The sequence below is a fragment of the Myotis myotis genome, unplaced genomic scaffold, assembly GCF_014108235.1.
Source record: "Myotis myotis isolate mMyoMyo1 unplaced genomic scaffold, mMyoMyo1.p scaffold_m19_p_17, whole genome shotgun sequence".
Taxonomy (NCBI): Eukaryota; Metazoa; Chordata; class Mammalia; order Chiroptera; family Vespertilionidae; genus Myotis; species Myotis myotis.
Window position 1 is genome coordinate 33,355,357 of NW_023416321.1, and position 27,649 is coordinate 33,383,005.

The 27,649-nt window shown below is 45.2% G+C and overlaps 1 protein-coding gene across 3 annotated transcripts in view; it reads right to left on the reverse strand.

Moving 5' to 3' along the window:
* Positions 1–9,747: 9,747 nt before the first annotated feature.
* Positions 9,748–27,649, reverse strand: part of BLMH (bleomycin hydrolase) — a 42,408-nt gene continuing 24,506 nt past the window's right edge. The window contains exons 11-12 of one of the 3 annotated variants that reach the window (XM_036340868.1): positions 26,025–26,094; positions 9,748–10,706 (exon numbers count right to left, since the gene is read on the reverse strand). In XM_036340868.1, the coding sequence (XP_036196761.1) occupies positions 10,555–10,706; positions 26,025–26,094 (222 nt within the window). In that variant the 3' untranslated portion in view covers positions 9,748–10,554. The remainder of the gene's footprint in view (positions 10,707–26,024; positions 26,095–27,649) is intronic. The other 2 variants (XR_004972894.1, XM_036340869.1) reach the window with 2 other exon arrangements.

Genomic DNA, 27,649 nt, shown 5'->3' on the forward strand with positions numbered 1-27,649 from the left:
GTGGTCCCCGGGCTTGGGGATGTCTTCTGGCTGAATCCTGGGTGGCAGGGCCCACATGGGGAGGCTCCTCCTGCCAGATGAGCACAGTCTGCCGCATCCCGGGTTCCACATGGCCTCCAGAAACGAGCGTGTAAGTGCCGGCTAAGCAAGGCGCTGCACAAAGTAAGGGTGGTTCCGAGGAGGGATCAGGGCAGACCAGAGGGAGAAGGGCACTGGGACGGGGGCCAAAGGCTGCTGGAGGCAATGGGGTGACTTCAGTCCCTGGCTGAGGCTTGTGTCTCCACCCAGTCTGTTCTCCGTGCTGGCTCAACGGGACTGTTTAACACCATTCCACAGTCGCACGAACTGTTGAACCCCCCGCCCCCCGACCCAATGCCCTGATTCCTAGTCTTCTTTTCATTATTTTTAAAAATATATTTTTATTGATTTCAGAGAGGAAGGGAGAGGGAGAGAGTGATAGAAACATCAATGATGAGAAAATCACTCATCAGCTGCCTCCTGCGCACCCCGACGCCCTCCCTTGCAAAGATCCGCAGTCCTGGCACCCTGTTCTCACTGCCTGTCCAGCTCCATTTGACCGCCCGTCCTCACCATCAAATCAGGGTGAGCGGACAGATGTCATCTAGGCCCCCAAAGGGCAGCCCTCCCCAGCTGTCCACCTCCACCGTAGCCCCTTCGTGGCCTGAGCACCTACCCCACGCTGAGGAGGGCACAGCCTCTGCTCTTGGGAGAGGGCTGGGCCGAACAGGGAAGGCAGTGGGAGCCCCGAGGGGCGGAGGCTGAGGAAGGAAGTGCTGCGGGGAAGGGTCCAGCGGCTTCACCCACTTGGACTAGAGGTACTGGGGGGCGGGAGTGTTGGCTGGAGGCAGGAGGGGCCCTTAGACGTGAGGAGCTGTGAGGCCGTAGCACCAGTACAGACAGGGAGGAGGTGGAAGTCAGGAGCCGGAAGAGAACCCCGAAGCTCTCTGACTGGCTGGTGTGGGGGAGCGATGGAGCCAGCTGTCCAAGAGGCAGGGCCCCGGGTGGCTGGGCCAAGACGCGCCAGGAGACCATGGTTCAGCCATTATGTTTCTTTGTTCACTTGCTTTTGCCCAGAAATAGTAGTAGCGGGGTCTTGGCTTGCTATGAGGCTGCATAGGAAGCACAGTCTTTCACTTGGAGAGGAAAAGAGCCCATTTAGATGGTTCTGTCACCTCCCCACGCTCCCCCCTCCCCACACACAGACACCGCCACCAGCAGACCCACTGCCTGGGTGTCTCCAGGCCCCACAGCTGTTCCCCTGTGGAGCCAGGCCTGACAAACAGGACAAACTGTGAAAGTCCCAGTCTCTCTCTCCGGAAGCCCTGGGACCCTCTGTCTGTCCTGCCTCTGCTCTGTCTACACAATAGGGAAGAGGAGGCCCACCCTTTCCTGTGGGCTTTGCCCAGCACTCCCCGTCCTCAGCGTGTCTTCCTGCTCTAGTCCTCCCAGGCACTCCCCGCCGTGTTTTCCTGCAAGGTGGCGCAGTGTTGGTGACTTCATCCATGTTCACCCATGTGTGGGGTATGGCATCTTCTGGGCAAGATTTGCTGCCACTGTGGGCCCCGGGCTTGTCCCCACAGAGGTCTACCTGGGAGCCTCCCTGTGGCGGGCCCTCCCTGATCCAGAAGACACCACGGGAAGGGAATGGGCGGGAAAGCCTTTAGGAATGCCAGGAGGGTGACATGCTCGGGGCAGAGAGAGGAAGGAGAGGTCGGGTCAGGCTCTGCCCTGAGGGAGGCAGAACACATTTGGAAGTAGATGAGTTGTGTCTTTGGCCACCTTGCACTGGTCCCTTCCTCTGCATTCCTGATGATCCTCCTGCCTTTGCTAAATACGCCCCCCCCCCCCCCCCGCCAATTTTATAGGTATTGTGAGTCCCCCGGGCTCTATCTGTAATATCTTTGAGGCGGGGAGTTGTTGTTTTTTTTACTTCCTTCCTATAGGATTCTTTCCCCGACTGTACACACCCTCAGCTAGGATCACGTTCTGGATGGCAGCTGCTTGTACTTTCCACCTTGGCAGAGAAGTTGAAGGCAGGAGAAGCACGGAGTGCCAGGAAGGGCCCCCACAGCCCTGTGAGCTCACAGAGCTGGCCTTGCCCTTTGGTGCCCCCTAAATGTCTGCCTCCTCCACTGGGCTCCGAGTTCCCAAGGGATGGGCTGTGCCCCTCTCCACGTCCCCACACCTGTCCCTGTGTCTGCACACAGCAGGCCCCATAAACATAGGGGGCAGGAAATGACAAAGGAAATGCCTTTGACTCTTAACAGACTTTGTGCCATGAAAGCCAGGGCCCTAAGGACTGGTAAGCAAACCATGGCACATCCAACCATGGAGCACTAACCACACAGCTGTGAAAAGGGAAGCAGAGTGAGGCTGATTTGGGGAGGTTCCCAAACCTTAATTGTTAATTGAGAAAAAAAGAAAAACACAGAACAGGTGTTATGCCAATTTAGAAAGAGAACGAGCATGAGAGGAAGGCTGATGTGTGCATTGAAGCCTCTCTAAGTGTATATATAAGAAACGGGGAATAGAAGTGCCTTGGAGAGAAAGGACAGGAATGGTGGGAGGGAACCCTGCCTTTTCGTGGTATATCCTTCTCTAGGATGTAAATATTTGCAAACGTAGGTAATAATTTTATAAAGCTTTTTCAGAAAAGCAGTATTTTTTAAAGTTATAAAAGCAAAAATAAATAAGTAAGTAAGCGAGGGGACAGGAAGAACACAGGAAGACACCCCAGGGGCCCCAGGCTTATCACAGAGAGGGAGGAACCCTGGGGCACTGCCGGGCACAGCCCACTGAGGCAGCACAGGGACCAAATTACTCAGCACTATTGTAAAAACGTCTTACCCTTAAGAAGGAGGCGAATACCTTCTCTCAGTTACTAGGAAGGGTGCTGTGAACCAAGAGGTGAAGGGCTTCCCTCGGGATCTGATCAAGAGAGACCATTATTTTTGGAATCAAGTCCTCTGCGTCCAGTCCCTGAAGTCATTCCTCCCTCCTGCAGCCCTATTTCCAGCTCTGCTTGGCCTGCTCAAGATTACGAAACACTCACACTCCCTCTCTCCTCTTCCCTTCCAGTAACTTCGAGATAAATAGGGAGGTTTTCTCTTAGTCTCTCCGTGTTAGGATTAGGGTTAAGGTCAGGATGGCCCTCGTCTTTGATGTTTGTGTTCACTGTGGTTAGAAGTTAGTTTAAAACCCGTCAGCACTTCTTGTCCTTCTCCAACGTCAAGCCCTTCTTAACTTACTATGGCACTTACTCGAAGACCTCATCATATAAAGTCACCGTTTTTAAAAAATGGATTTGAGAGAGAGAGGAAAGTAGAGGGAGAGAGAAATACTGATGAGAGAGAACCATCAATTGACTGCCTCCTGGGGAGTGTGTGCCCTGAACAGGAATTGAACTGGCAACCACTTGGGACACAGGATGACGCTCAACCAACGAAACCACACTGGCCAGGGCAGGTCACCTTCCTTTACAACTGGCCTGTGTACTAGTACATACAGCTTATTTCCCCAACTAACTGGTGAGCTTCCAGGGAGCAGGGAACTATTTTAACCCTCAGAGGACTTGGCACAGCACGGGGCATGTTGGAGAAGCTCTGTAAGAACTGGTTATGAATAAAATCTACCATTTATTGAGCATCTACCAGGTACGTTACAGCATTCTCTTTTGTTCTTTTTCTACCCGTATGGGTGACACGCAGTATAAATCCTTTGGCTCTATTTTGCTTTAAGTGCTTTAAAAATAAATGATAGATTTCCTCTTTTTTCAAACTGTGAGTTTTCCTGCTTAATTCATTTAAATATAATTTTTCCTTAAAAGTGGCCTGGAGCCAAACCGGTTTGGCTCAGTGGATAGAGCATCGGCCTGCGGACTGAAAGGTCCCAGGTTCGATTCCGGTCAAGGGCATGTACCTTGGTTGCAGGCACATCCCCAGTGGGGGGTGTGCAGGAGGCAGCTGATCGATGTTTCTCTCTCATCGATATTTCTAACTCTCTGTCCCTCTCCCTTCCTCTCTGTAAAGAATCAATAAAATATATTAAAAAAAAAAAAAAAAGTGGCCTGGAGACTGAGCTCAGAGAAGTCCAGTAACTAGTCCCTGTTCACACAGGCTCCCAGCGGCACAGCAGGCCTAACTGCGTCCAAAGGCCCTGAGCGCCCCAGGGTGCTGGGCGGATTTGGAACGAGAAAGGTACCTGCAGTGGTAAAAGGGACAAGCCGCTGTGGTTTCCCCTCCCTCGTCGACTCCCGTGGTGCCAGTCACCTCCACGAAATCTAGGCCTTTCTGCTAAGCATTGAAGTAAGGTCACGGGGCCTTTGTTCTGGTTCTGCTCATCCCTGTCGAGCAAGTTACAGGGAAGCCGGCTTCGGATCTATGTATAAACTTTTAATTGAGAGTAGATGTCAGAATATAGGGCATTTTCACTAGCTCAGCCAACCATACTTACCATTGACTTGTGAATAAAGGGGTAAGCCAGACAAAACCCCTGCCAGGGAGTTGCTGACAGGGAGCATCGTCTTTGGGGAAAATACACATAAACATACAAATAAAGATAGTTTCAGCCTGGCCGGCCGGTGTGGCTCAGTAGTTGAGCATCAACCTATGAATCAGGAGGTCATGGTTGGATTCCAGGTCAGGGCACATGCCAGGGGTTGCGGGCTTGGTCCCCCATCGTGGGTGTGTGGGAGGCAGCCAATCAATGATTTTCTCTCATCATTGATGTGTCTATCTCTCTCTCCCTCTCCTTTCCACTCTGAAATCAATAAAAATATATTTAAACAAAACCAAAAAAATGACAGAGGCTATTTGAGGCCTAGGAGAATTTGTGTGTGTTTTTTTTAAAAAAGAGGAAGATAATTTCAGAAAGTGATAACACTGTGAAGAAAATAGACCCCAGGCCCAGTATAAAGAGTGACAGGTGTGAACGTGGTGGAGGCAGCAGGAAGGGAACTCTGGGTACTTAGATAAGGTGTCAGGATGGCCTTGACAGTCCAGCCATGACCCATGTCATGAGAAGCCAGCCATGCACAGACCTGATGGGAGAGCTGTAGGAAGGGGGAACAGCAAGGAGGCGGGAGTAAGCTTGGTGTGTCTGAGGGGCAAAGTGGGTTGGCTGGAGCAGAGTGAACAAGAAGGTCAGTGAGGAAGTTGAGTGCCAGGGCCATAGGGAGGAGGCTGTGTGTTCCTGTCACTGAACGCGTCCAAGTAGAACTTAAAGGACTCCTTGTCTGTTCTGGAGAAGTGTGGGTGAGGGAACCTGTGAGGCCCCTGCCATGTGAGATGCAGGGAGGCTAAGATGGTAAGTCAAGCACACGCTGGGACTTCCACCCTATTCCCACCCAGCCTCTGTACAGCAGCTGATTTTAAAAATAAAATAAAAGCGAAGTTATGAAGGAGCCTGGGAGATGATTCCAGAGCCCACTCCATCCACTTCAACAGGCACGGCCGAGCCCTAGCCGATTTGGCTCAGTGGAGAGAGCATCGGCCTGAGGACTGAAGGGTCCCAGGTTCGATCCTTGGTCAAGGGCATGAACCTTGGTTGCAGGCTCAATCCTTGGTCCTGGTCAAGGTGTGTGCAGGAGGCAACCAATCAATGTCTTTCTCACACTGATGTTTCTCTCTCTCTCTCTGTCTCTCCCCCTCCCTTCCACTCTAAAAATCAATAGAAAAACATTCTCAGGAGAGGATTAACAACAACAACAACAACAACAAAAAGAAGAGCTACCGAACTAGAGTTTTTCTAGAGAAGAGAGAGGGCAATTTGTGTCCAAATTGTACCAAGGAAGAAGAGTGCAGGAGGGCTTCCCATCTTCACGCAACCCTGCTCCCAAAGAACGGCACATTCCCTCCCGCCCTTGCTCCCTTCCCCTTTGTGGGAATGTGGGAAAGGGGAAACAAAACAACTGTGACCAGTTTATTCCTAGTTTCCAATCGATTGTATCATAGACCCTTCGGAGGAACAAGCAGCTTCATGGTTCTGAACAAGTTGTCCTCAATATGAGAATGCTCATCTGGAGTTACTTAAAAGAAAAAAACCCAACTTAACCAACGACCGTGGCGTAGTCGGCAACAACGTGCACGCCCACCACACGCCTGGAGGAATGCGAGTTCCCTGCAAGTGCCCAGGCCCTGCCAACAGCAAATTGGAATCAAGCTGTCCTTTAAGGACAAGCCAGAGCAACCACATCCTGAAGGCAGGGTCATTATCAGGGCTTGGCTTCTTGGAACATGACTCTCCCTGTCTCAAGAGGAGTCCTGGGGCTGATGAGGACTTTCCAGAGGTCAGAGTATCATCCCAAGGAGTTATAGGAGAAGACATTTAACATCTTCCCGCTTCCCTTTCTCTTCATCAGAGAAGACACACCAACATCCTTTGTTTCTCCCCACTGGATCCTATATTTTTAAAAAAAATATATTTTTATTAATTTCAGAGAGGAAGGGAGAGGGAGAGAAAGATAGAAACGTCAATGATGATAATCATTGATCGGGTGCCTCCTGCACGCCCCCCACTAGGGATTGAGCCCGCAACCTGGGTGTGTGCCCTGACTGGGAATCAAATCATGAGCTCCTGGTTCATAGGTCAACGCTCAACCACTGAGCCACGCTGGCCAGGCTGGATCCTAATTTTATTTGAGAAATAGCTTTTATGAAGTATTTGGTTATGAAGATTATCTTTATATATAGTGTAGGGTTTGGTTTATCATATTATTTGGTTTAGGACTTTTGCATCTATGTTTAGGGGTGAGATTTGCATATTGTTGTTTGTTTGTTTGCTATTCTTGTCAGGGTTATTTATACCAGCCTCATAAAATAATTCTTGATGCCATAAAATAGTTCTTTATGAATTTCCTCTTGGGCTCATTGGGATTTCCAGAGAAGACTTCCAATCTTCTGGGCACTAGGAATCGAATATGACTGAGAACATTGAGAATGCAATACTCACTTAATCCCAATGGTCTTTTACCCTCAGCTCTTTCCAACCTCCAGACCATAAGCTTTTTCCCTCTGGAATGTAAATCCAGTTGGCTGCTGAGCAGGGAGGGACAGTTACCTAGCTGCACAAAGTAGGGAGGGGATCTAACAGACTCTCAACCCTTCATAACCCTCCCAATTCCAAGAGGAAGTACCTGTGCTTTTGGGGATTATGCAAAGTAAATTGGCTTGTCCCTGGCTGTCTCCACCACTGGCTCAGGATTCAACTTTTTCAGCTCTGCTAAGTCTGCCAACACCTCTAGCTGCTCTCCTGTTCATTATTTCTTTGCTCCTGTCCTTGCCCAGCTGCGGATTTCTCTTCCAAATAAATCCTTTTATTGTCACTTTTGACCAAGTTAAGTATCTCCTATTTTTCAAATATCTGCATCTATAATTATATCCTTTTAAATTTTTGTGGTTTTTTTTTTTTTGAAGTTTTGCCAAAGATGTTAATTTGTTTGGTTTTGTTTTAAAGACCCAACTTATGGCTTTGTTGATCCTGTTTTAATTACTGCACATCTTTCTTATTACATATGGAACTGTGACCTTCTAGTTCATAGGTCCATGCTCAACCTCCGAGCTACTGCAGCCGGGCACTGGTTATTAGTTATAGCAGATTTAATTTGATGTTTGCCTGTTATCTTTCTTATCCTTTGTTAGGTCCTAAATTGTCTCTTGTCAGTTTATTGCTGAATTTCTTTTAAAAATCCAGTTTGACAATTTGTCTTTTTTCTGGAACATATAACCCATTTATGTATATTGTACTTATTGACACATTTAAATTATTTTTGCTCTCTTATTTTAGATATTTTGCATTTTTCTTTCTCTCCCTATCCTGTCTTTTTAAGGATTGATTATAGTCTTGCTTGGGAACTACATCCTGTTTATTTTTAGTAGTTAATCTAGAAATTTTTTAGCACATATAATGAACATACCAAAGGCTAAAGTTAATATACTTAACTTATTCTTGAATGACAAGGACTTTATAATGTTTATTCTAATCACTTCCCTCCCTAATCACCTATTTTCATTTTATCTTATTTTGAACTCTATGCTCACCTATAGTCACGTTGTTTAGATCAAGCATGTCAAACTTACGACCCTCGGGCCACATGTGGCCCACAATGAATATTTTTGCAGCCCAGCCACTATAACGGTATGTATGAAACGTTTTAATAAAAATTTCGTAACTTAATTTTTACAAGATCCTGTTATACATAATTAATAACGAACTACAGCGTGCGCTAATGACTAATTACTGTAATCGTGTTGCATTCATTTCCCTTACGCGCCTTACATGCAGGCGCACCATTTCTCTCCACTAATACTAGCAGCGAAAGTTTTAGCAGCCGATTGACATGTCATCAGTCTTATACTGACTTGTTTGGTGTGCGCAACAGGAAATATTCCGTTTTCAGAGAACAAGAATAATAGGTTTATTTGCGTTACGCTTATTAATTTGTGCAGTTATTCAGTGTCTGGTAAGTTAATGTTCAAGAAAAAAATATTAATTTTTATTAAAATGTTCTATTATTTTATGTTAGCGATTACTCATTTATTTCAGCCCTTGTATTCAGCATGTCTCTATCAAAATAAACCTATATTTCTATGAAAATTGAGGCTTTTTTTTTGCGGCCCACATAAAATTAAAGCTTGTTTATTTGGCCCATGTTAGAGTTTGACATGCTTGGTTTAGATAATACATGTATTTATCATTTTCTTTGATTTACAACTTTTGCTGCATTTCAGACTGTCCATATGGGATCATTTCCTTTCTATTTGGGCAACAGTTCTTGCATTAAAATGTTTTTCATTTCACCCTTGTTCTTTTTAAAAAAAATATTTTTATTTATTTCAGAGAGGAAGGGGAGAGATAGAAACATCAATGATGATAGAGAATCACTGATCGGCTGCCTCCTACACACCCCACACTAGGGATTGTGCCCACACCCTAGCATGTGCCCTGACCAGGGAATCAAACTGTGACCTCGTGGTTCATGGGTCGATGCTCAACCATTGAGCACACCAGCCAGGCTCACCCTTGTTCTTGTCGGTTTTGTTTAATACAGAGTTCTAGGTTCACAGTTAACTTTTCATAGTATTTGAAGGTATATTTCACTGTCTTCTGGCTTATAGAGTTGGTGAGAAGTCAGCTGTCAATCTAACTTTTTCTTCCCGGATGCTTCTAAGACCTGTTCTAAGGTTTCGCCATGATGTGTCTAGGAATTGACCTATTTATCCTGCTTGGGGCAGGATTACTAGACCATTGTAAGCACTGTGATTAAAGCTTGAGCCTTTACCTAATGTTATCTTGGAAAGTGCTGTGTGAGACAACGTGCCCTACTGGGACTGGGAAGATTCTCCGACGGCCAGAAAGGTAGGGGCGCAGGCACTGATGGAAATATTGATTAGGGGGCTACACTTATTTGCTCTCAGTGAAAGGAAGGCTCAGTGTCAGTAAAATACATCATCTCCAGCACATTCCCAGGTGGAGCTATGCAGATCCTCACGTTCCACCCTCGCAGGACTCAGGATCTGGGTGCGAGAATGGTTAAACACGGTGCTGGGAAGCCCTTCGCAGAACCTTTGGGGATCACACAGGCCGGAAGGACCAGGACCCAAGACAAGTTGAAGCAGGAAAGCCCTGACCCATCTTGCCCCTTTTTCACTTTGTAGAACATCAGTCACCGGTTGCTTTCCTCTGTAGCTAAATAAAGAAACACTTCTGAGATCAAAGAAGCCAACTTACTCTGTTTAACAAAGTATTTTATTCAAAAGCTTCTCAGCACCATCTAGTTGTCAGAAAGCATGGGTTTCACCTTCTCCTGCCCACCCAGCTCCCAAGTCCAGAGGCGGAAGTTAAACGGTTTGGCTAGAGCACCTCCTAATCGCTGTAATTCAGACCATGATAAGGTTTGGGTTGTTCTCTCAGCTTTCTCTAAGCCTCTACTTAACTCCGACTCAAGTAGAGCTGTGCCCCCCACAGTTCAGAACAATAGGAAGGAATCATGTTGGACTTGATCAACCTCCCACCCTGGGCTATTAGAGACATAAAATTCCCTTGAGAAAACTGAATTCGGTGACTGCCATCTGGGAGGGACGGTGATACAGTCAGGCAGCATGCAGTTCTGAGAGCTCAAATCATAGGGTAACCCTCCCCCAACTCTACTCTAGGAACGAGGAGAAATAGGTCCGTTTCTCTCCGTGCTCCTCAATTGCTCATCCTCTCCTGTCCTACTGAAGCAGACCCAGAACCAAACCTTCCTGACAGAGTTAAGACACACAATTACATCGGATTAAAATGCGAAGAGGTCCTGAGCTGTTGGAGATGAGGAGAACAGATAGTGCGACCCGATCCTTCCCTTTATTTTCTTTAAGAATATTTGTTTCAACAGAAAGCACACTTCCCCGCGAGGTTCCTGGAGGAGAAATCCAAGGGTCTGACTGTGTCCCGTGGGAGCGCACAGTCACCTGTGTAACTTTGGCTTCAGTTCCCGGATCTGTCCTTGGCCGCTACTCCAGGTCCCGTGGGAGGAGGAGAGAGCTGGAGGCAGTATCACTTGGCCAAAGCCCCCATGGGGTCCCAGGCGGGCAGGATCTCAGGCTCCTGCTCCAGCACAGCTAGCACCTCTTCAGGGACATGCTTCCGGTCCACCACCACTTCGTAGACATACTCGGAGAACCACTCGTCAGTCATGCACAGGTAACCTGGAGGAAGAGAAGCCTCGTGAGCCCAGAGGGCAAGGATCAAGCAGCAGACACTGTGTGGGCACTATAGAGGAGCCTTTTCACAAACGGTGTCTGTACCTGTGTTTTGTTTTCCCAGCCATAATCTCACCAAATCTAAGCCTTATTAGCGACTCTGTGAAGCAGACAGGACAGGCGTGGCTCTGTTTTTACCAATTAGAAATCTGGGGCTCAGAGTCACACAGCTGAGGTTCAGAGCTGGGCTGGGACCTAGGCTGCTACCAGGTTCTGTGCTGTTGCACCGTCCAGGCTGCCTCACTGAAGGTGAATGGATGCCCCCAGAGGGCAGCTGGAAATGCTTCTTGTTCATACAGCCACACCGAGGGGCTCATATGATCTCTAGGGTCACCAGTGCCATCCCTCCCCTCCCCTCCTTCTCAGCATCACAGGCTGTTCTCCTTCCTTCCTCTCTGTCCCGCCACAGCCATGAAGGGGTCATTCCCAAGTAGCCACTCATTTGCAGATGATACTATAGGAATCAAGTAATAGCACAGTCCCCACTTTCCTGGAGGAAACCTGTGACAAGGAGCAGGCAGAACTGGAAGACTGAGACCGCTGCTCACCCTCTCTTGCCTCGTTTGTGGATCTCTCTGTGGGCAGGACTCCAGAGACACAGCTGAACTAACCTCCCAGCTGAGAGCTGGGCTGAAAGAAAGAGTGGTCTCCATCCTGGAGACCTCCTGTTCCTCAGGAAGATTAACCTGTATCTCAGGACAGCACAGATTCCCCTTCAGGAACATACTTCCAACAAAGTTAAACGGGGGGAATGCTTCACCCAAGCGGTTGTAAACATAAAGAGGAAAATTAAAGCGAAAGACCCAGGGCCCTGCAGGAGCCTCCACATCCAAGGACTCAGGGACTAGCGGTCACCGCCGTCATCGTCATCTGACCCTGGCTGGCCTCCACTCCAGACACAAGCCAATTTTCTCTGAAAGCATTTGAGCAGATCTAGGTCTGTGCTGTCTCAGTTCTCACTACGCAGGACGAAGAGAAAGGGAGAGAAGATGCAGGTATTTCTCCTAAGGTGTCCTCCAGTGCAGCAGGTCTGAAAGGTCTTGTGCCCAGGACCAAGACTGCACATTGAGAACCCAAAACGTTGTGTATGTGGGTTACAACTACTGCGATTTGCCATAATAGAAATTAAACAGAAAGCTTAAAATATTAATGCATATAAAAATAAGAATTTAAGAACTATAAATACAAATAACACATTTTTAGGAAAAAATTATTATATTCACCAAAGTAAAATAAACTTTAGCTAGGAGAGTGGTATTGTTTTATAATTTAATGCCTGGCTTCACAGCAGACAGCTGGACTCCTGTATCTGCCTCTGTCTTCAGCCTGCTGTTCTGGTTGAAGCTGATGGAGAAAACCTGACCTCACACAGAGGAGAGGGAAGACCTTGCAGACCCCGGAAAGGGTCCTCAGATCGTACCCTGAGAACTGCTGCTCTAAAAGCAAGGCTGTTTTAAATCATTAAAAGCGACATGATGGCAAGTCTAATGTTGTGAGCTAAATGGTGTGCCCGCGGACATTACTTAATTGAAGACACAGCTGCTTTGTGAGGTCATCTGTACCCAGCTCTGCTCTTGGTCTCTGACAGAAGTCAAGGCCAGCTCATCCTGATGTGGCCCCGCATGTCCATCCTCAGCAGATGCCCTGGAAGGAGCTCCCGGTCCTAGGCCCAGGCGGTTAAGGGCACACACCCTGCTCCCTGGGGCCAGCCTCCGGACCCAGGGCTCCTTCCCCCAGCAGGAGGCAGGGAAGGGGGCACAGACAAACCCCGGAGCCTGTGCCGCTTCTGGTTTCTGCCTTTGTTCTATATCCCAGAGTCCCTGGCTTTGCTTGTGTCAGGCAGTCAGGACCTGGCCCCTACCATCACCTAAGCTACTGCCACTGAGCTCTAGCAACCAAAGCTAGAAGGGCCAGCCTGCACCGTTTCTTACTGCATCTTAAGTAACGGCCAAGGAACTCGGTATCTGCCTTCCCAACGAGGAGCTTCCAGTGGGCAGGAGACCAGATTACTAAGCATGGCACCACTTGAGACATGGGTCGTCCTCCCCTTACCACAGTGCAGGCTGAATAAATCCTCAGAGTAGCCCTGGACAGTGAGGCAGGTGAAGGGCAGGGGCAGAGCCATGTAATAACGTTCTGTGCCCTTATGACAATACTATCACCGCACCATCAAATGAGTCTTCAGAGACTACACAGAGAAAATGGACAGTAAGTACATCTACACATCTTGTTCCAAAAGCCGATCAGATTAAGTCCTCAAAATTAAAACTCCTATCAATCGCAACCCTCCCTTCCAAGTGTCCCTGCCGGGAGGACCTGCCGAGATTAGTCTCTCTCTGCAGGATATGAGTTCTTTGGGGCCCACAAAAACCTCATAGTCTAGGGGGCTGCCAAGTAATTGCGGTCCGAGCAGATAATGAACTTGTGGCTGCTGTTGCTGTCGGTGCTGCGCGTCCTGGGGTTGGACGGAGAAGATTAGGATCAGTATGTCTGAAAGCCAAGTGAGGGCTGTGTAAGGCCGCTTTTCAGTGGCCATTTTATCCAAGGAAAATTTCGGCTTCTAACCTGGAAGCCCCCTGGCCATCGGAAAAAGATGTTTCCCAAGGAAAAGGAAAAGGCAAGTCTGCTGCAGGGACGCCAAGGTTACACGTAGGGAAACAGAAAGATGAGCGGGTAAAGGAAGTAGGCTTCAGGAACGACGGAGAAATTAAATTCTGTTTGAACTTTAATGCCTTGTTTACACACACTGAGAAGTCAAATGAGTAAACAGCCCCACAAAGAAGCCGGCAATGGTTCTGTGTTTGTAAGAGACAGGGCAGCATCTTCTGTAAAGGGAGAAACAGTGTCTGCGAATCAGGCTCTAGAACGGTCAGGCCAAGTTCACGCAGCCACAGAATGTTCCAAATGCGTTAGTTTCAGAGAAAGTTTAACCTGGGGATCCCTGCACCAGATTTCTCTTTTCTTTCCCTTTTTCCTTGGGGAAGGACGTTTTCTAGTAGCCAAAGAGAGGGCTTACAGGCTAGACGCAGCCGTGGGCAAACTACGGCCCGCGGGCCGGACCCGGCCGGTTTGACATGTATAAAACTAAAAAAAAAAAAAAGACCGTACCCATTTATGTAATGATGTTTACTTTGAATTTATATTAGTTCACACAAACACTCCATCCATGCTTTTGTTCCAGCCCTCCGGTCCAGTTTAAGAACCCATTGTGGCCCTTGAGTCAAAAAGTTTGCCCACCCCTGGGCTAGAGGCTGCAACTTGCCGCCAATCAAAGTGGCCACGTTAGCTCAGAAAAGTTTTCTGAAATCCTACCAGAGATCTAAGACGAGATTAAGGTGACGAATATATTATCACTTATAAATTAGATATATTTTACATATTTCCTGGCTTGGTTCTATGCAGTATTTCACCCACTAACAAACTACGTGTGGGTAATTTTGGTTGTTGCTGCTGTTTTGCAAAAGGGGTGTGAGGAAATCGAGGCCTGTGTTCTGCTCTGTGGACCTGCCTGGCAGCGTGGACGTAAGGAAGCCGGACTCCTGGGCCTCATTAAGTCACCACAGATCGTACACCTGCCCGTGAGGACTCCAGTCCGAAGAAAGGTTTCCGGGGAGAAGGCAAAATCCCCACTGACACTTATGTCACAATTAAACTTCCTAAAAGACAGTGAGAAGCCACTCGACAGGACATTCGTCGTTTAACACGACATTGTGGAGACTGTGGAGTAACATGGGAAAACGTTTAAAAGTGACAAAAGTAAAGAACATAAAAACAGCATATCTTCTTTTATTACAACTATGTTACAAATTGAGATATATGGGGGGCATAAAAAATAAAATTATAATTTTATACAGGAGGGTGGGTGATTTCCCTCCTCTAAATGTCTGGAATGTTTTATTGCTTTTTTAGCCTTTAAAGATTACCCAAATAATTCATGCTCGTTATAAATAATTTTGGAAACATGGGAGAAGGAGAAAGAGGAGAAGGAAGAAGAGGAGCAGGAGAAAGAGGTGGATGAGAAAGAGGAGAAGACAAATGTAAATTTTAAAACTGCCTACAATGGAATAAGCCCTCTTCCAATTTTACACAGATCTTGGATAGTTTCTGCATGTAGGCTCAATACATTTAATAAAAATGAGATATACGCACTCCTTTATTACAAAGTACCACACGTGCTGTTTTCCAATATTGTTCTTTTCATGTTGATAAACAAAGTTACTAGTATATCTATTTACATCATAATGTCTAGGTGCTGAATTTATATGGGTAATCGGAAATGTACATCAATCCCCCGCTGCTGGAACCTAGATTGCCTTTTCATGCTTAAGAACATTGCTATAAACATTTTTGTAACTAAATCTTTGTAACATCCTTCATTATAATAATGGTTGCAAACATTTTTCCAGTTATGTCATTTGCCTTCTAATTTAGCTTTTCATATCTTCGAATCTACTAAACTTTTTATTTTTATGAAGTCAAACTTATCAATCTTTTCCTTTATGGTTTCCAAATTTGGTATTATATAAACATTTTTCTGCTATGATAATGAAAAAATAAGAGAAAAAAGTAGGCTGAGTGGTAAGAAAACATTAGAAACACAGTCTCAATGAAAAACTCATCATTCACTAAGGCCTGGACACAGTCTAGCCCCCAATTATGAACATACACAATTTTAACAGATAACTAAGTAGTGACAATTTATCAACCACTTGTTAGGTACCCGCTGCATAAATCATGCCCTAATACCTTACATTTATAGAGAGCAGCAATTTTCAACCGATGTGCCACAAGAATTTTTAGAACATGAAATATCTGGCAACTACTGAACAGTCAACCAGTGTACCGCCACACACGTATGTTTTAAAAGTTCTTGTGGTATACATACACCAGTTGAACATCGCTGACGAAGTATGTTGTAAATGTGTAAAATGACACGATCCCTATGAATGGCATTTTGTAATACCGAGAAAAATTTCAAATGCATCTATTTACCCTTTACATTAAGTAATGCCATTTCTGGGACTTTATCCTACAGACACACAGTACTTGCATGCACACAATATAAAACACGCATTCTGTATTTACTTACCCACAATGACAATACTTGTTTAGCTTTTACTATGTGTCATGCACTATCCTCAGCATTGTATATATACATAAATTCACTGCAAGACTGTTTGTTTCAGCAAAAGTCTGGAAACACCCAAGTTCTGTTAGTGCAGGAACCGGTTAAATAAACTATGGTACAGACAATGGAAGGCGATGAAGCTGCAGTGGCGTGGAAACGAACTGATAAGGAAACTCCAAGACATGCCGGGTAAGTGAAGTGGAAGCAAGATGCAAAGCAGGGTATGAGGAATACTACCTTTGGTGCACTAACACACTGGAAAATGTAAGAGAAACGAACAGAAATGGTAGCCAGAGAGAAGAGAAGGAAACAAGACTCCTCTTTACATATGTTTTTGTATTCTGATTTTGGAATTTTATTAAATGTAAATATTAATTGTACTATTTACTAAATATATTTATTATTTATTAAATGTATTACACTTTAGAAAGCAAAACACACACACACACACACACACACACACACACACACACGTCTGTAGGGACCCGACACTTCACAATACAATTGCATATCCACTATCCTTGTTTTGATTTTAATCCTCACAACATAATAAGGCAGGCAGAGCTGTGTAAAGTCACGCAGCCAGTAAGTAAAGCCCACACTCAAATCCAGGTCTTAACTCAAATTCAGTCTTTTTCATGGGGCTCGGCTTCCTCCAACAGAACACTCAACAGCAAAGAGGCAGACAGCTATGGCTCTGGCAACAGATAACAGCGTGTAATCAGCTTAGGCACCTAGCTGTTCGGAACCAGTTTCATCTGCTCACACCCCCGCCCCCCCATATCAATGGCCATGTGCCTAGTTTGCATAGGGTCTGTTTAAGAGGTCTTTTGTCTCTTTAAATCAGATGTCAAGTGTATGTATTCAGAAGAATGGAGAAAGCACGGGCTGGATGCTAACTCCACGCACCACCCCCCCCCCGCCCAACCCCCCCGCAAAAAAAACCCAAACAATCCACAACCAGAGGAAGGGAACCAAAATCACCACTTCTGAGACAGACATTTGGACAGTGATCTGAGAAGGGGGTCCTTTTTCCTCCAGAGTAAACACAAAAGTACGTGGTGAGGACACAACTCCTGCTCCTGCACCTTTTGCTGAGAGCATCCTTAGAGCTGGATATGAACTTTCAGAAATAAGTTACAGAAGATACTGTCTCCCTGGTAAGTCTACTAGGAGACAGGCAGGGTGGAAAGTGTGGTAGGGAAAGAGAGATGCTTTGATTTGCGGGTTGCGTTTCTTTAAACCATCAAACCACAACGAAGTTCAGCAGGAGAAGTTGCACTTCCTGCTGCGAGTCCAGAAGCCTGTCCCCCTCGGCTCAGGAGAGGAGGCGACACCCCAGTCTGAATTCCCCTCCCTGGGCAAGTCTGAGCACAGGAATCTGCCAGGATCTTGCTGCGGGACAGGAGAGGGAAATTCAGGTGTCATCCAAGGTCCTGTTTTCCCGCAGAAATTCCATGACTTCTCTCTGACCCCAACCATCACTCCTATCCGTTTCAGGCAAAGCCTCATTCTGATCACTCCTCCAGAGCCCCACGGAGGGGGTGGCAGGCCGCGCTGTTTCTTGGCCTGACGCCTCAGACCGGCCCAAAGATGCTGCACGTGCCAGGAGCTGCCCTTCCCGGCTACCGTTTTACTTCTTTTCCAAAAAAGCCACAACCCTAACCTCTTTCCTAAAACTCCACTCACCCCTGAAGAATTGCCCAGGAGCCTCACATTTCTCATCGCCATCTCCCATGCAGTTTATTCCCTATAATATTTTATGCTTATTCTTGTGTTTATGGTTTACACATTTGTTCTTATAATACATTACTAACACCTTATGCTGCAAGATTTACAGCCACAACCGTCCCAGTTACAATCCCCCCCCCCCCCCCCCCCCCAGCATTTGAAGGGATTGAGGACTGAAGAGGCATCACAGGACCGCTGGGCTACCACCATCCTCCACCCCTCCGAACGTCTCCAAAAACTCTTAAAACCCAACCCCAAAGCCTTTTCCTTGACTCATTCTCTGACTGCTCTGCTGTAGTGCTATTTACCACCAAGTTCTCCCTGACGTCATCTAGTCCCCTGGCTTCTCTGACTCCTCCCGTTCCAATAACCGCAGCTTTCATGTCTTCCTCCTGTCTCCCCACCCAGGGAGCCCTCCCTGGTACTTCCTCTTCCTGTCATCTGCCTTCTTGGAGAAATCATCTCTTCTTCTGCTTTTCTCAGGCTACTTGTCCAGTATCTCACAGCCTGAGGAGCACACCAGGAATGTCACTGTGCCACTTCCCAGGCCCCTCACGTTCTCTTCCTGTGTCCCAGGTGCGCATCAGCTCCTCTGAGGGTCAGAGACACTCACCTCGCCACGGCCTGTGCACGGTTCCCCGCATCCCGCCAACAAATGGGAGGCGATGCGATTGCTAGTGGTTTCCCCTCAGCACTGGGCGCACTCACTTCCTCTGCTTCTCACATGAAACGAAGCCCCCATGACGAGTCATCCACCAGTAAACTGTGCTGTCGCGTAACGGCTGCACCAGGTCCTGCCTTCTTGGAGCTAAAGCTAGAACCAGGGTAGGTCAGCCCTCCTCTCGAAGGGAAAGGTTAAGGAGCCTTACGTTCTCGCTCTCCTGCCCTCGTTTGTCTACAGACAACATTAACAACAGTCACAACGAGAGCTAATGTTGTGAGCACTTCGTATATGCCTGGCACAGTTCTCACAATGGAGATAGACGATTATCATCCCCATTTATAAAAATTTTATTTTTGTTAATCCTCACTTGAGGATATTTTTCCACTGATTTTTTTAGAGAGTGGAAGGGATGGGAGGAGAGAGAAAGAGAGAAACATCAACGTGAGAGAGACACATTGATTGGTTGCCTCCCACACACCCCCTGACCAGGGCCAGGGATCAAGCCTGTAACCAAGGTACGTGCCCTTGACCGGAATCAGTCCAAGGGCTGATGCTCTGTTCACTGAGCCAAACCAGCGAGGACTCTTACCCCCATTTATAGCCAAGGAAACTAAGGCTTAGTCAGGTTCAAGACCATGACCAAGGCTAAACGGACAAAAGGTAGAATTGCCAGGATGCGTATCAATGTCATCGGCTCCAGGTTCTACACTTTAAAGTCCCCATCCTTCTCAAACGAATGCAAACACAGCTTGGAGACAATCTGGTGAAAACAACAGATCCTCTCTACAAGAAAGAGCAACACACGCATACAACTCCATGTGAAGTGGGAGGGGATTTCCCCCTGAAACTGCCGCCTGGTCTCAGGTCTCTTCCCACAGTTGCCTCCTCTCCTAGTCAGTAGCCCTCTCCTCGTCACGCAGTTTGATAAGAAGGCAGGAGCCAATCTGAGAGCACATGCTTCCTGTTCCAGGCAAATGCACTATCCTTAGCCCAGCCATGCAGGCTCCTCAGTGAATAAAAACGGAGGATGAGCAGTCCCCCTGCAGGAGCTCAGATACCCACACTGGATGGCAGCAGCACGTGTCCCAGGCCTGGAGACAGGAAAACCCTGAGGTGACACAACAAATTTGTGTCCTGCCCTTTTCCAGGAAACCAGAAGCCTCTGCTTTTAGCTCATGTAATTTTCTCGTTTCAGCAAATTCAGCTCAATATTGTCTGTAAGTTACCATATCTGTGCTAGAAATCCAAAACTGAATCTCAAACAGATCTGCAAATAATCAGTTATCTCTTACAGGCAATGGACATGTTTGGGGAACCTGCCTGTGTGAAATTAAGAAATCTGAATCCCAATTCTCTGACACTGTGCAACTGAGGAAACTTATAGTGGAAACACTGTAAGTTTCCAGATTTTTCCCCCACATAAAACACGGGTATAAAACTCTTGTATGTGGGGCACGGCTACAGTGTTTTGGCCAGGTTCAAGCCTCGGACTAATGAAAGGACGGGGTCCTCTCATTGCCACGTGCAAGTCCCAGCTGGAGGGCAGGGCCCTCCCAGCACAATTATAGCCAACGGCTGTGGTTGTAAGCTTGAACCTATGGTCTGAACACGTGGCCCCACGTGCCTTGTGGCAGAGTTCAGGTGCATGTAGTTGAGTAGGGTTGGAACTCACGAGAATGCTGTAAACAACTTGATCACGCCCCTACTTTGCCTCGTGGCATCTGCTATAAAATAAAGACACGGCTTGTGGGCGCTGGCGCTGTCTCCTCATCAGGGAGCAGCGTCCCACCGAGACCCAGCTTTCATTCTCTTGTCTGTCTTTTCTCAATCCTTTCACACACACACACACACACACACACACCCCCACTCAGGATCACCTTTGGCCATAACATTTGTACATATCCCGAGTTACTCTACGTTGAAGTCGTGAGGAAAAATAAATACAAATACTTTAGCAAACTTTGAATTCTTATCAAGCAAGATGCTATGAACTACATGTCCTGAGGCTCTCTGACAGAAATAGGGAATATTCATCAAACTCTTTAGAGTTGTATAACAGCGTACAGTTTGAAAACTGCTTTCACACAACATTTCGTTTGACAGATATAGACAAGCTGTAGGACTTCAAAAGGAAGCAGTAAGTATACATGTTACTGATAGAGAATGTGAAATATAAGGAGTTAAATTTCTGTGGAGCATTTACAACCCAGAAAGTGGTAACTGTCTCCTGGTTCCATAGTGTAATGTTACATGAAGCCTATGGTGATTTTCGTACCTCGCTGTGGCCATATCTCCAAAATCACCTGAGTAACTTGGCTGGAGAGGCAATTAAAGGCCATACTACTGGTTTTCAGGAAGCAGAAGTCTAGATATAACCTGAATCACACATACACACTTCTTTCCAGATTAGCCTCTAATATGCCAAAGTCTCTGTAGCTGAAATCGTCCTGAGACTCCCCTGTAGGAGGAAGTCTGGAAATTTTACTAAAATGAAATCAGAAACAGAGAGACTTATTTATAAGGAAATATGAAGAATGCAGGTTAAAATCAATATCAGATATTCATGTATCTGAAAGGCACAAAAACAATTTGAAAAATGAAACATCAATCTTGGTTCAAAATTAAAACCAGGAGAGACAGACTTTTAAAAAATATAAAGATTTCTTACAGTGACCATTGAAGAAATAGAAAATAACGCTTGCCTGACCCTCACTTAAAAATTGTTATTTAGCCCAGCCGGGGGGGCTCAGTGGTTGAGCATCAACCATGAAGAGGAGATCACGATTTGATTCCCAGTCAGGGCACACGCCAGGGTGGCAGGCTTGTTCCTTGGTAGGGGGTGTGCAGGAGGCAGTCGATCAGTGCTTCTCTCTCATCACTGATGTTTCTATCTCTCTCTCCCTCTCTGAAATCAATACAAACACATTTTAAAAAGAAAGTTATTTAGCATATTAAGAAACTAGGCTAAACAAGCATTAAGAACTGTGCTGTAATTCCACACTCAGAGCTCTGCTGTTCCAGACTTCAGGGCTGGAACGCCATCGCATGACTATGTAAACCAGTCATAAAGAAATTCCATCTAAGACTGGTTCATTAGGGAGACCATCTAGGAATTTATTAACTACCAAAAACACTGTTATAATCATGGTAGAAGGTTGAGAACTACTGAAACTGGGTGATGGGCCCATGGGTGGGGGAGGTGTTCTTAATACTATTTTGTTTACTTTATATATGCTTGAAATTGCCCATGATAAAAAATTAAGAAAAAAATATTATAAAGCAGCATTTGCAAAATAATTCTGGGGAATTTAGGGTGATTATATATAGTTCCTTACTTGCACAACTCACAATGTACTAACTTTAGACATAAACGCTCAGGAATCCCCGGCCCTCCCTCATATTTGCAGCCAAAACGGTGCCTTAAGAGCCCTTTCTCCTGACATCAGACATTGACACGATGTCTTCAGATCCTTTATACAGTTTTAGTCCCCTCAGTCACTAGTTTCTGGCAAAGAAAAAGATCATGAAGTTACTGTTATTCCCAGAGTGCACTAGATGCTACACAGAACGAGAAGCTGAGAGGAAGCAGGGTGGTTAAGAAAAGGGGCTCTAGTATCGGAGCAGGGTGGCCTCGGCTTGAAGAGTATGAGAGTTACTCTAACCAGCTATACATTTTCAAAATGAAAGACAACGTAACATTCCAAGGTCTGTTCCTTCATCCAGTTTGAAATCAGTTTCTGACATAATCCATAAACAAGTTACAAAATGCAGAGTCAAGTATTTCAAGAAGCAGGGGAGGAAAGAAAGCCACGTTGGTTGTTCAATATGTTCGATATGCATCCAATTTTCAGTCCCAAGGAATTAGCCTTCACCAACATGAAGTAATACAAAGGGCCCAGTAAGACAAGAATTAATTTCTCCTTTAATATCTCTCATGGTAAGAATGATTTACTTAGTGGTCTCTGGACAGGAAGGACCATAAACATGACCAAGGGGGAAAGACTAAAGCCAAGACTGGGGAGAGGGCAAGGCTGCCCAGGTATCTCTCTTCTCTTTACCTCTAGCTTGTATTAGAAACCATCCATCTTTTTTTATTTTTTAAGTTTTTACTGATTTCAGAGAGGAAGGGAGAGGGAGAGGGAGAGAAATATCAATGATAAGAGAGAATCAATGGATTGGCTTTCTCTCGCACACCCCCTACTGGGGACCGAGCCTGCAACCCTGGCCGGTTCATGGGTGGATGCTCAACCACTGAACCACACCAGCCATGCAGAAACCATCTATCTTAGCCAGCAGAAATCCCGAAGAGAATGGGAACAAACTATTAACAATGTTATCTATAAAAGCAAAATGCCAGCAATGCTGTTTAAGGCTGTCACGTCTCCCTAGAGAACACAAACAGAGGCTCTGCCTCAGGCATGCTCACCAATACCAACCAGGATGACGGACAGGAAGGCCCAGCTGGGATAAACACACATCACCAGTGTAACAACATGCTGCACACGCTCCGAAGGTCAGGCCAAGTGTGCCAACTAAATTAGATCATGTTTTCTTTCCTTCCTTCCTGTTAAGCCTTCATTACCAAGATCTATATGGGAATAATTTATTTTGGCTTTGAACGAACTATTCCCTACCCCCACTCAGTTCAATTTCTTATCTCTTGGCTCTCTACTGAAATGCTTTGCTCTGTATAATCTCAGGCATTTCGGTTATTCGAAAAACAAAGAAGTTACTTTAATCTTAACTGGACAGCTGCAGATTTCACCAGGAAGGATTACAGGCAGATCATCGAGATCAAGACCTCAGCTCTTTCAGCATACGGGCTTCTGTGTCCACCAGTTCTGTTCCCATGGACTCAACCAACCGCAGATGGAAAATATTTTGGGGGGAAAAGTTATGTTGTCGCTGATACAGTTAGGCATACAATGGTTGTGTCTGTACGAAACATAGGCTTTCTTTTCTTGTCATTATTCCCTAAAGGTTACAGTATAACAGATATTTACAAAGCATTTACACTGTATTATGTATTAGTATATACTATCTAGAGATGATTTAAAGTATACAGGAGGGTGTGTGTGGGTTTTATGCAAATACGCCATTTTATATAAGGGACTTGCACATTGGCGGATTTTGTTATCTGAGGGGGTGCTGGAACCAATCCCCTGTGGACACAGAGGGACAACTGTAATAACAGAAAGAATTCGTCAACAAAAGCAAAAGTTGTGCTGAGTTGGAGTCGAGAAGTACAGCTGAATGGAAAAGAAAATTAGCAAAGTGGCCAGAATCCTCTTTAAGAGTAGGTATTCAGGTTCAAAGTAATGAAAACAATAACTCTCACTGTCCAAAACACCAAGTATTTGCCTGGCTTTACAAGTGTTTATCCTCTCCTAAATGGACCTCAATGCCATCTACAAACTCAGTGACTATTAACGATAGAAATATGTCACAGAAGCAATCCAACTGGTCCAGGCTCATCTAACAAACCATAACTTAAGTCCTTTTCCTAGACACTAACTTCTATAACAAACCAAGTACAGGGACCAAATCAGACCAAAATGAAACGAGCTACGAGGTTCATCTGAAGCAATATTTTATGTTTTGAAATGTTATAAATAGCAAATCCTTTCCATTCAAGATAAGCTATTCCCTTGCATTCCTTTCTTAACTATCTTCAACTTACAGATAGAACTAAATTGTAAATGGTTTATTTTTAAACCTTCTGCTAGCTTTAAGATTTATACCCCTCTCCACATGATCCCAATGTGTATTTGCCTTAGAATGAAATTAATCTTATAAGAAATCACCAATTAAAAAACACGTTGCAGCCCAGGCAGGTGGCTCAGTCAGCTGGAGCATCGTCCTGAGCACCAAAAAGGTTTCGGTTCAATGCCCAGCCAGGGTGTGTGCAGGAGACCACTGATGGGTGTGATGTTTCTCTCACACATTCAAGTTTTTTTATCTCTCTCTCTCTCAAATGAATAACTATATCCTCAGGTGAGGATTAAAACAGTTTTTTTCTAAGCAAAAAGTATATGCTGCACTCTAATAGGTAACAGTCATTTAACAAGCTCCACGGCATCAGGAATAACAGAAATCACAGAAGGGGGACGTGCAACTATTGTGATGAACAGAAATGCTCTAATAACGCTTGTGCTTATTTACACATAAGCACTGAGCTGCTGAGCGTCACAGCAGACCCAGGGACAGTCAGCCAAGCCCACCAATGACCATTTCATGGGGAGAGGAAGACTTGGGATGACAGATGGCCTTCAGGTTTTGGCCATTCTATATAGGCCTGTGCTGCCCAATCGCAGAAGACGGTCAAGTTCAAACTCAAGTTAACGGGCTCTTCTAAAACAGACGTCTTCACATTTAAACACTGACGCTCCACCTGCTCACTTCTAGACCTCCCCCCTCCGCCTCCCCCTCCACCCTTCACCTTTGGAAATCCTCACGCTCTGAGGAACGTAGTTGGAAAAATCACTGTTCTAAACACAGAGGGAGGCAACGGGCCAAGATTTGCTGCGATCTCTATTTTCTTTTTTTAAAGAAAATTTCCCAGTGTCTGGGAATCTTACTAGCTTCTCTATCACATCCTCCCAGTCTTCTATCTAGTCCAGTAAGCTGTGATTAATGTGCTTTTCCTAGCCTGAATCCACTGGCTGAAAGTCAGGAATATGAAATCTGAAAAAGAGCGGCTACAAAATGACACTAGCACCTAGCACACGTGCAAACACATGCGCACATGCATAATACTCTACAGTAGTCACCACTTTTGGTGTGAAACCGTAAAAATTAAAGCATAAAAGCTCCTTAAAAGGCTTTTATTTATTATGAAAAACAGTCTTTAAAAACATGGTCTCAAAAATTTGCAAGAAAAACATACCCTAAACCAGCGGTTCTCAACCTATGGGTCGCGACCATTGGAAAACACATATAGCATATCAGATATTTACATTACAATTCATAACAATAGCAAAATTACAGTTATAAAATAGCAACGAAAATAATTTTATGGTTGGGGGTCACCACAACATGGGGAACTGTATTAAAGGGTCGCAGCATTAGGAAGGTTGAGAACCACTGCCGGGCCTAAACTGTTAATGATGATCTGTGGGTGATAATATTAGAGATTTTTATATTTTTCTTTGTATCTACATTTTTTTATTTTTCTACAACTCATATATTACATGTGGGGTGTTTTTTAAGTCTAATTATTATCATTTACTTATGACTTCTGCCTGGGTTTTGTCAGAATAAAATAGTTCTAAACAGTAACCAAAACATTCTTTTCCTCTAGAAAAGGGGAAAAGACTCTTAGAGTCTCCAATAAATGCCTCAAGTTTCTTGACAATCCCGCTCTCCCACTCAGAGGCTGACTTCTAGAGAGTTAGTGCAATACATGAAAATGCACCCAGTGCTATGTAGCAAGTGTCCTGGCAAAGGGCACTCAACTTCTCATTGGCCAAGGTGATCTGGTACAAAGAGGTCTGGTAGGGTTGGGAATGAATGCCAGCACATTCTGGTCTGTGTCAACCTGGGGGAGTCAGGCATGCTACTTTGGTCAAGAGGATACTGGGGGCAAACTGGTTCCTCAGATTTTTCCAGAGAAGAGTCTATCCAATGGGACCCAAGACTGAAAAATCCTCCTCCTTGGGGCTGCTTTCTACCCGTATCTCTTGAGACAGACAGCAGAGCAGACTCCAGGCACCCTGGGTTGGTATTACCAGCTTAAGCTCACCTTTGTGGCCATGGTCTTCACCCCATGAGTTCTCCACTCTCCATTTCGTGAATACACCATCCTCATTATCCTGCAAAAGAGTGGATAGTTTGAAACCGGATCTCCCCTGCTGACGTGTCATGTTAATTTTAGCTTTTCTTCAGCCCCTCAGAAGAAACAGCCTCCTCCATACAGCCATGATACACATACATGACAGGGCCATATCTTTTCTACTGTAACTAAAGGGATGTTCCAATAGAAGTGTTTGAAGCACTTGGGATAAAAATGCAATGAACCTAACAAAGCAATCATATTATTTTCTCCTTTACACTGTATTCTATACAGAAAACAAGCACATTATAATGCTAGTTGGCTAAGAAATACGAAATATTAAATTACTAAAAGCAGTGAACACCATCTGAGGCCAGGACTCTGGCTTTTAATTGATTAGCGTTCTTTGCAAAGGCATTCCAATGTATTTATTTTAGAAATTATTCTAAGATCCGGTCAGTTTAAGAAAGAAACAAACACATTCTCATCATTGCCTAATTTCCTATTTAAGAGAACCAAGTACTGACACTCTCCAAATGTGTGCTTTTACTGATTCAGTTACACTAATATTAAATTTAATTCAATAGAGATTGAATGGCTAAGCAAAAGTAGAAAGACTGTTTTCATAAAACAAAACCCAGGCAGTATACTGTTCTCCCTCTTCTATCTTCATTAATAAAATAAGGTCAATTTTCATCTTCTTAAAGGGACACTGATACACATCATAAAAACCTTCACTTAAAGTCTTTACTATCCTTACAGAGAGGGACAAGAGGTTCCATTTGGGAAAAGACTTTTCTCCTTCATGCTTAGCCAGGGCATTCACTTATGTCAAAACAACTTAAATCTTTGTAGCATGAGAAGAGAGCTGGCTCCGAATTATCTCCTAATGATTTCATCTGTCAACTCACACTTGCACACAACTACACGAGTCTCATCTACATGGGATTTGACTCTATTCTTGGCAGGTTTCTTGGATCTCTGAAATTTTCAGTCTCAGAAATAGCCAACAACCAAACCCACAAGTTCAAACATCCATATCTGTACTACCCCTGAATTTTAGCCCCAGGTACCTTTAAAACTGCATCACTAAACTATACATCCTAAGACTAACCTATTAAATGTCTGTTTTGGTTTTCTGTTCCCCCCATTTTAGTCCATCTTTACTTTACTTTTAAATACCATGGTCAGAATCTATATTACCTAAGGTTACTTATTATAATAAGTCTGAAAATGCTCCCTCTTCTTTCCTTTGCCGATGAATTCCTGCATGACCTAGATCAAGATGTTCTCTGTCATCTACCAATATAGAATAATACCTGGACCTTCCTCACAGGGATTCTAAGAAATCAGCAATAAGAAAGAATATCCCAAAATACAGCAACCAGCATTTATCTTTGCATTACCATTCAAATGCAGTGCAAGCTAGTTTTAGTGGTCAAAAACTCAAACTGGAGCCCTGGCCGGGTGGCTCGGTTGAAGCGCTGTCCCATACACCAAAAGTTTGGAGGTTCGATTTACTGGTCAGGGCACATACCTAGGTTACGGGTTGATCTCTAGTCAGGACCCGCACGGGAGGCAACTGATCGACTTTT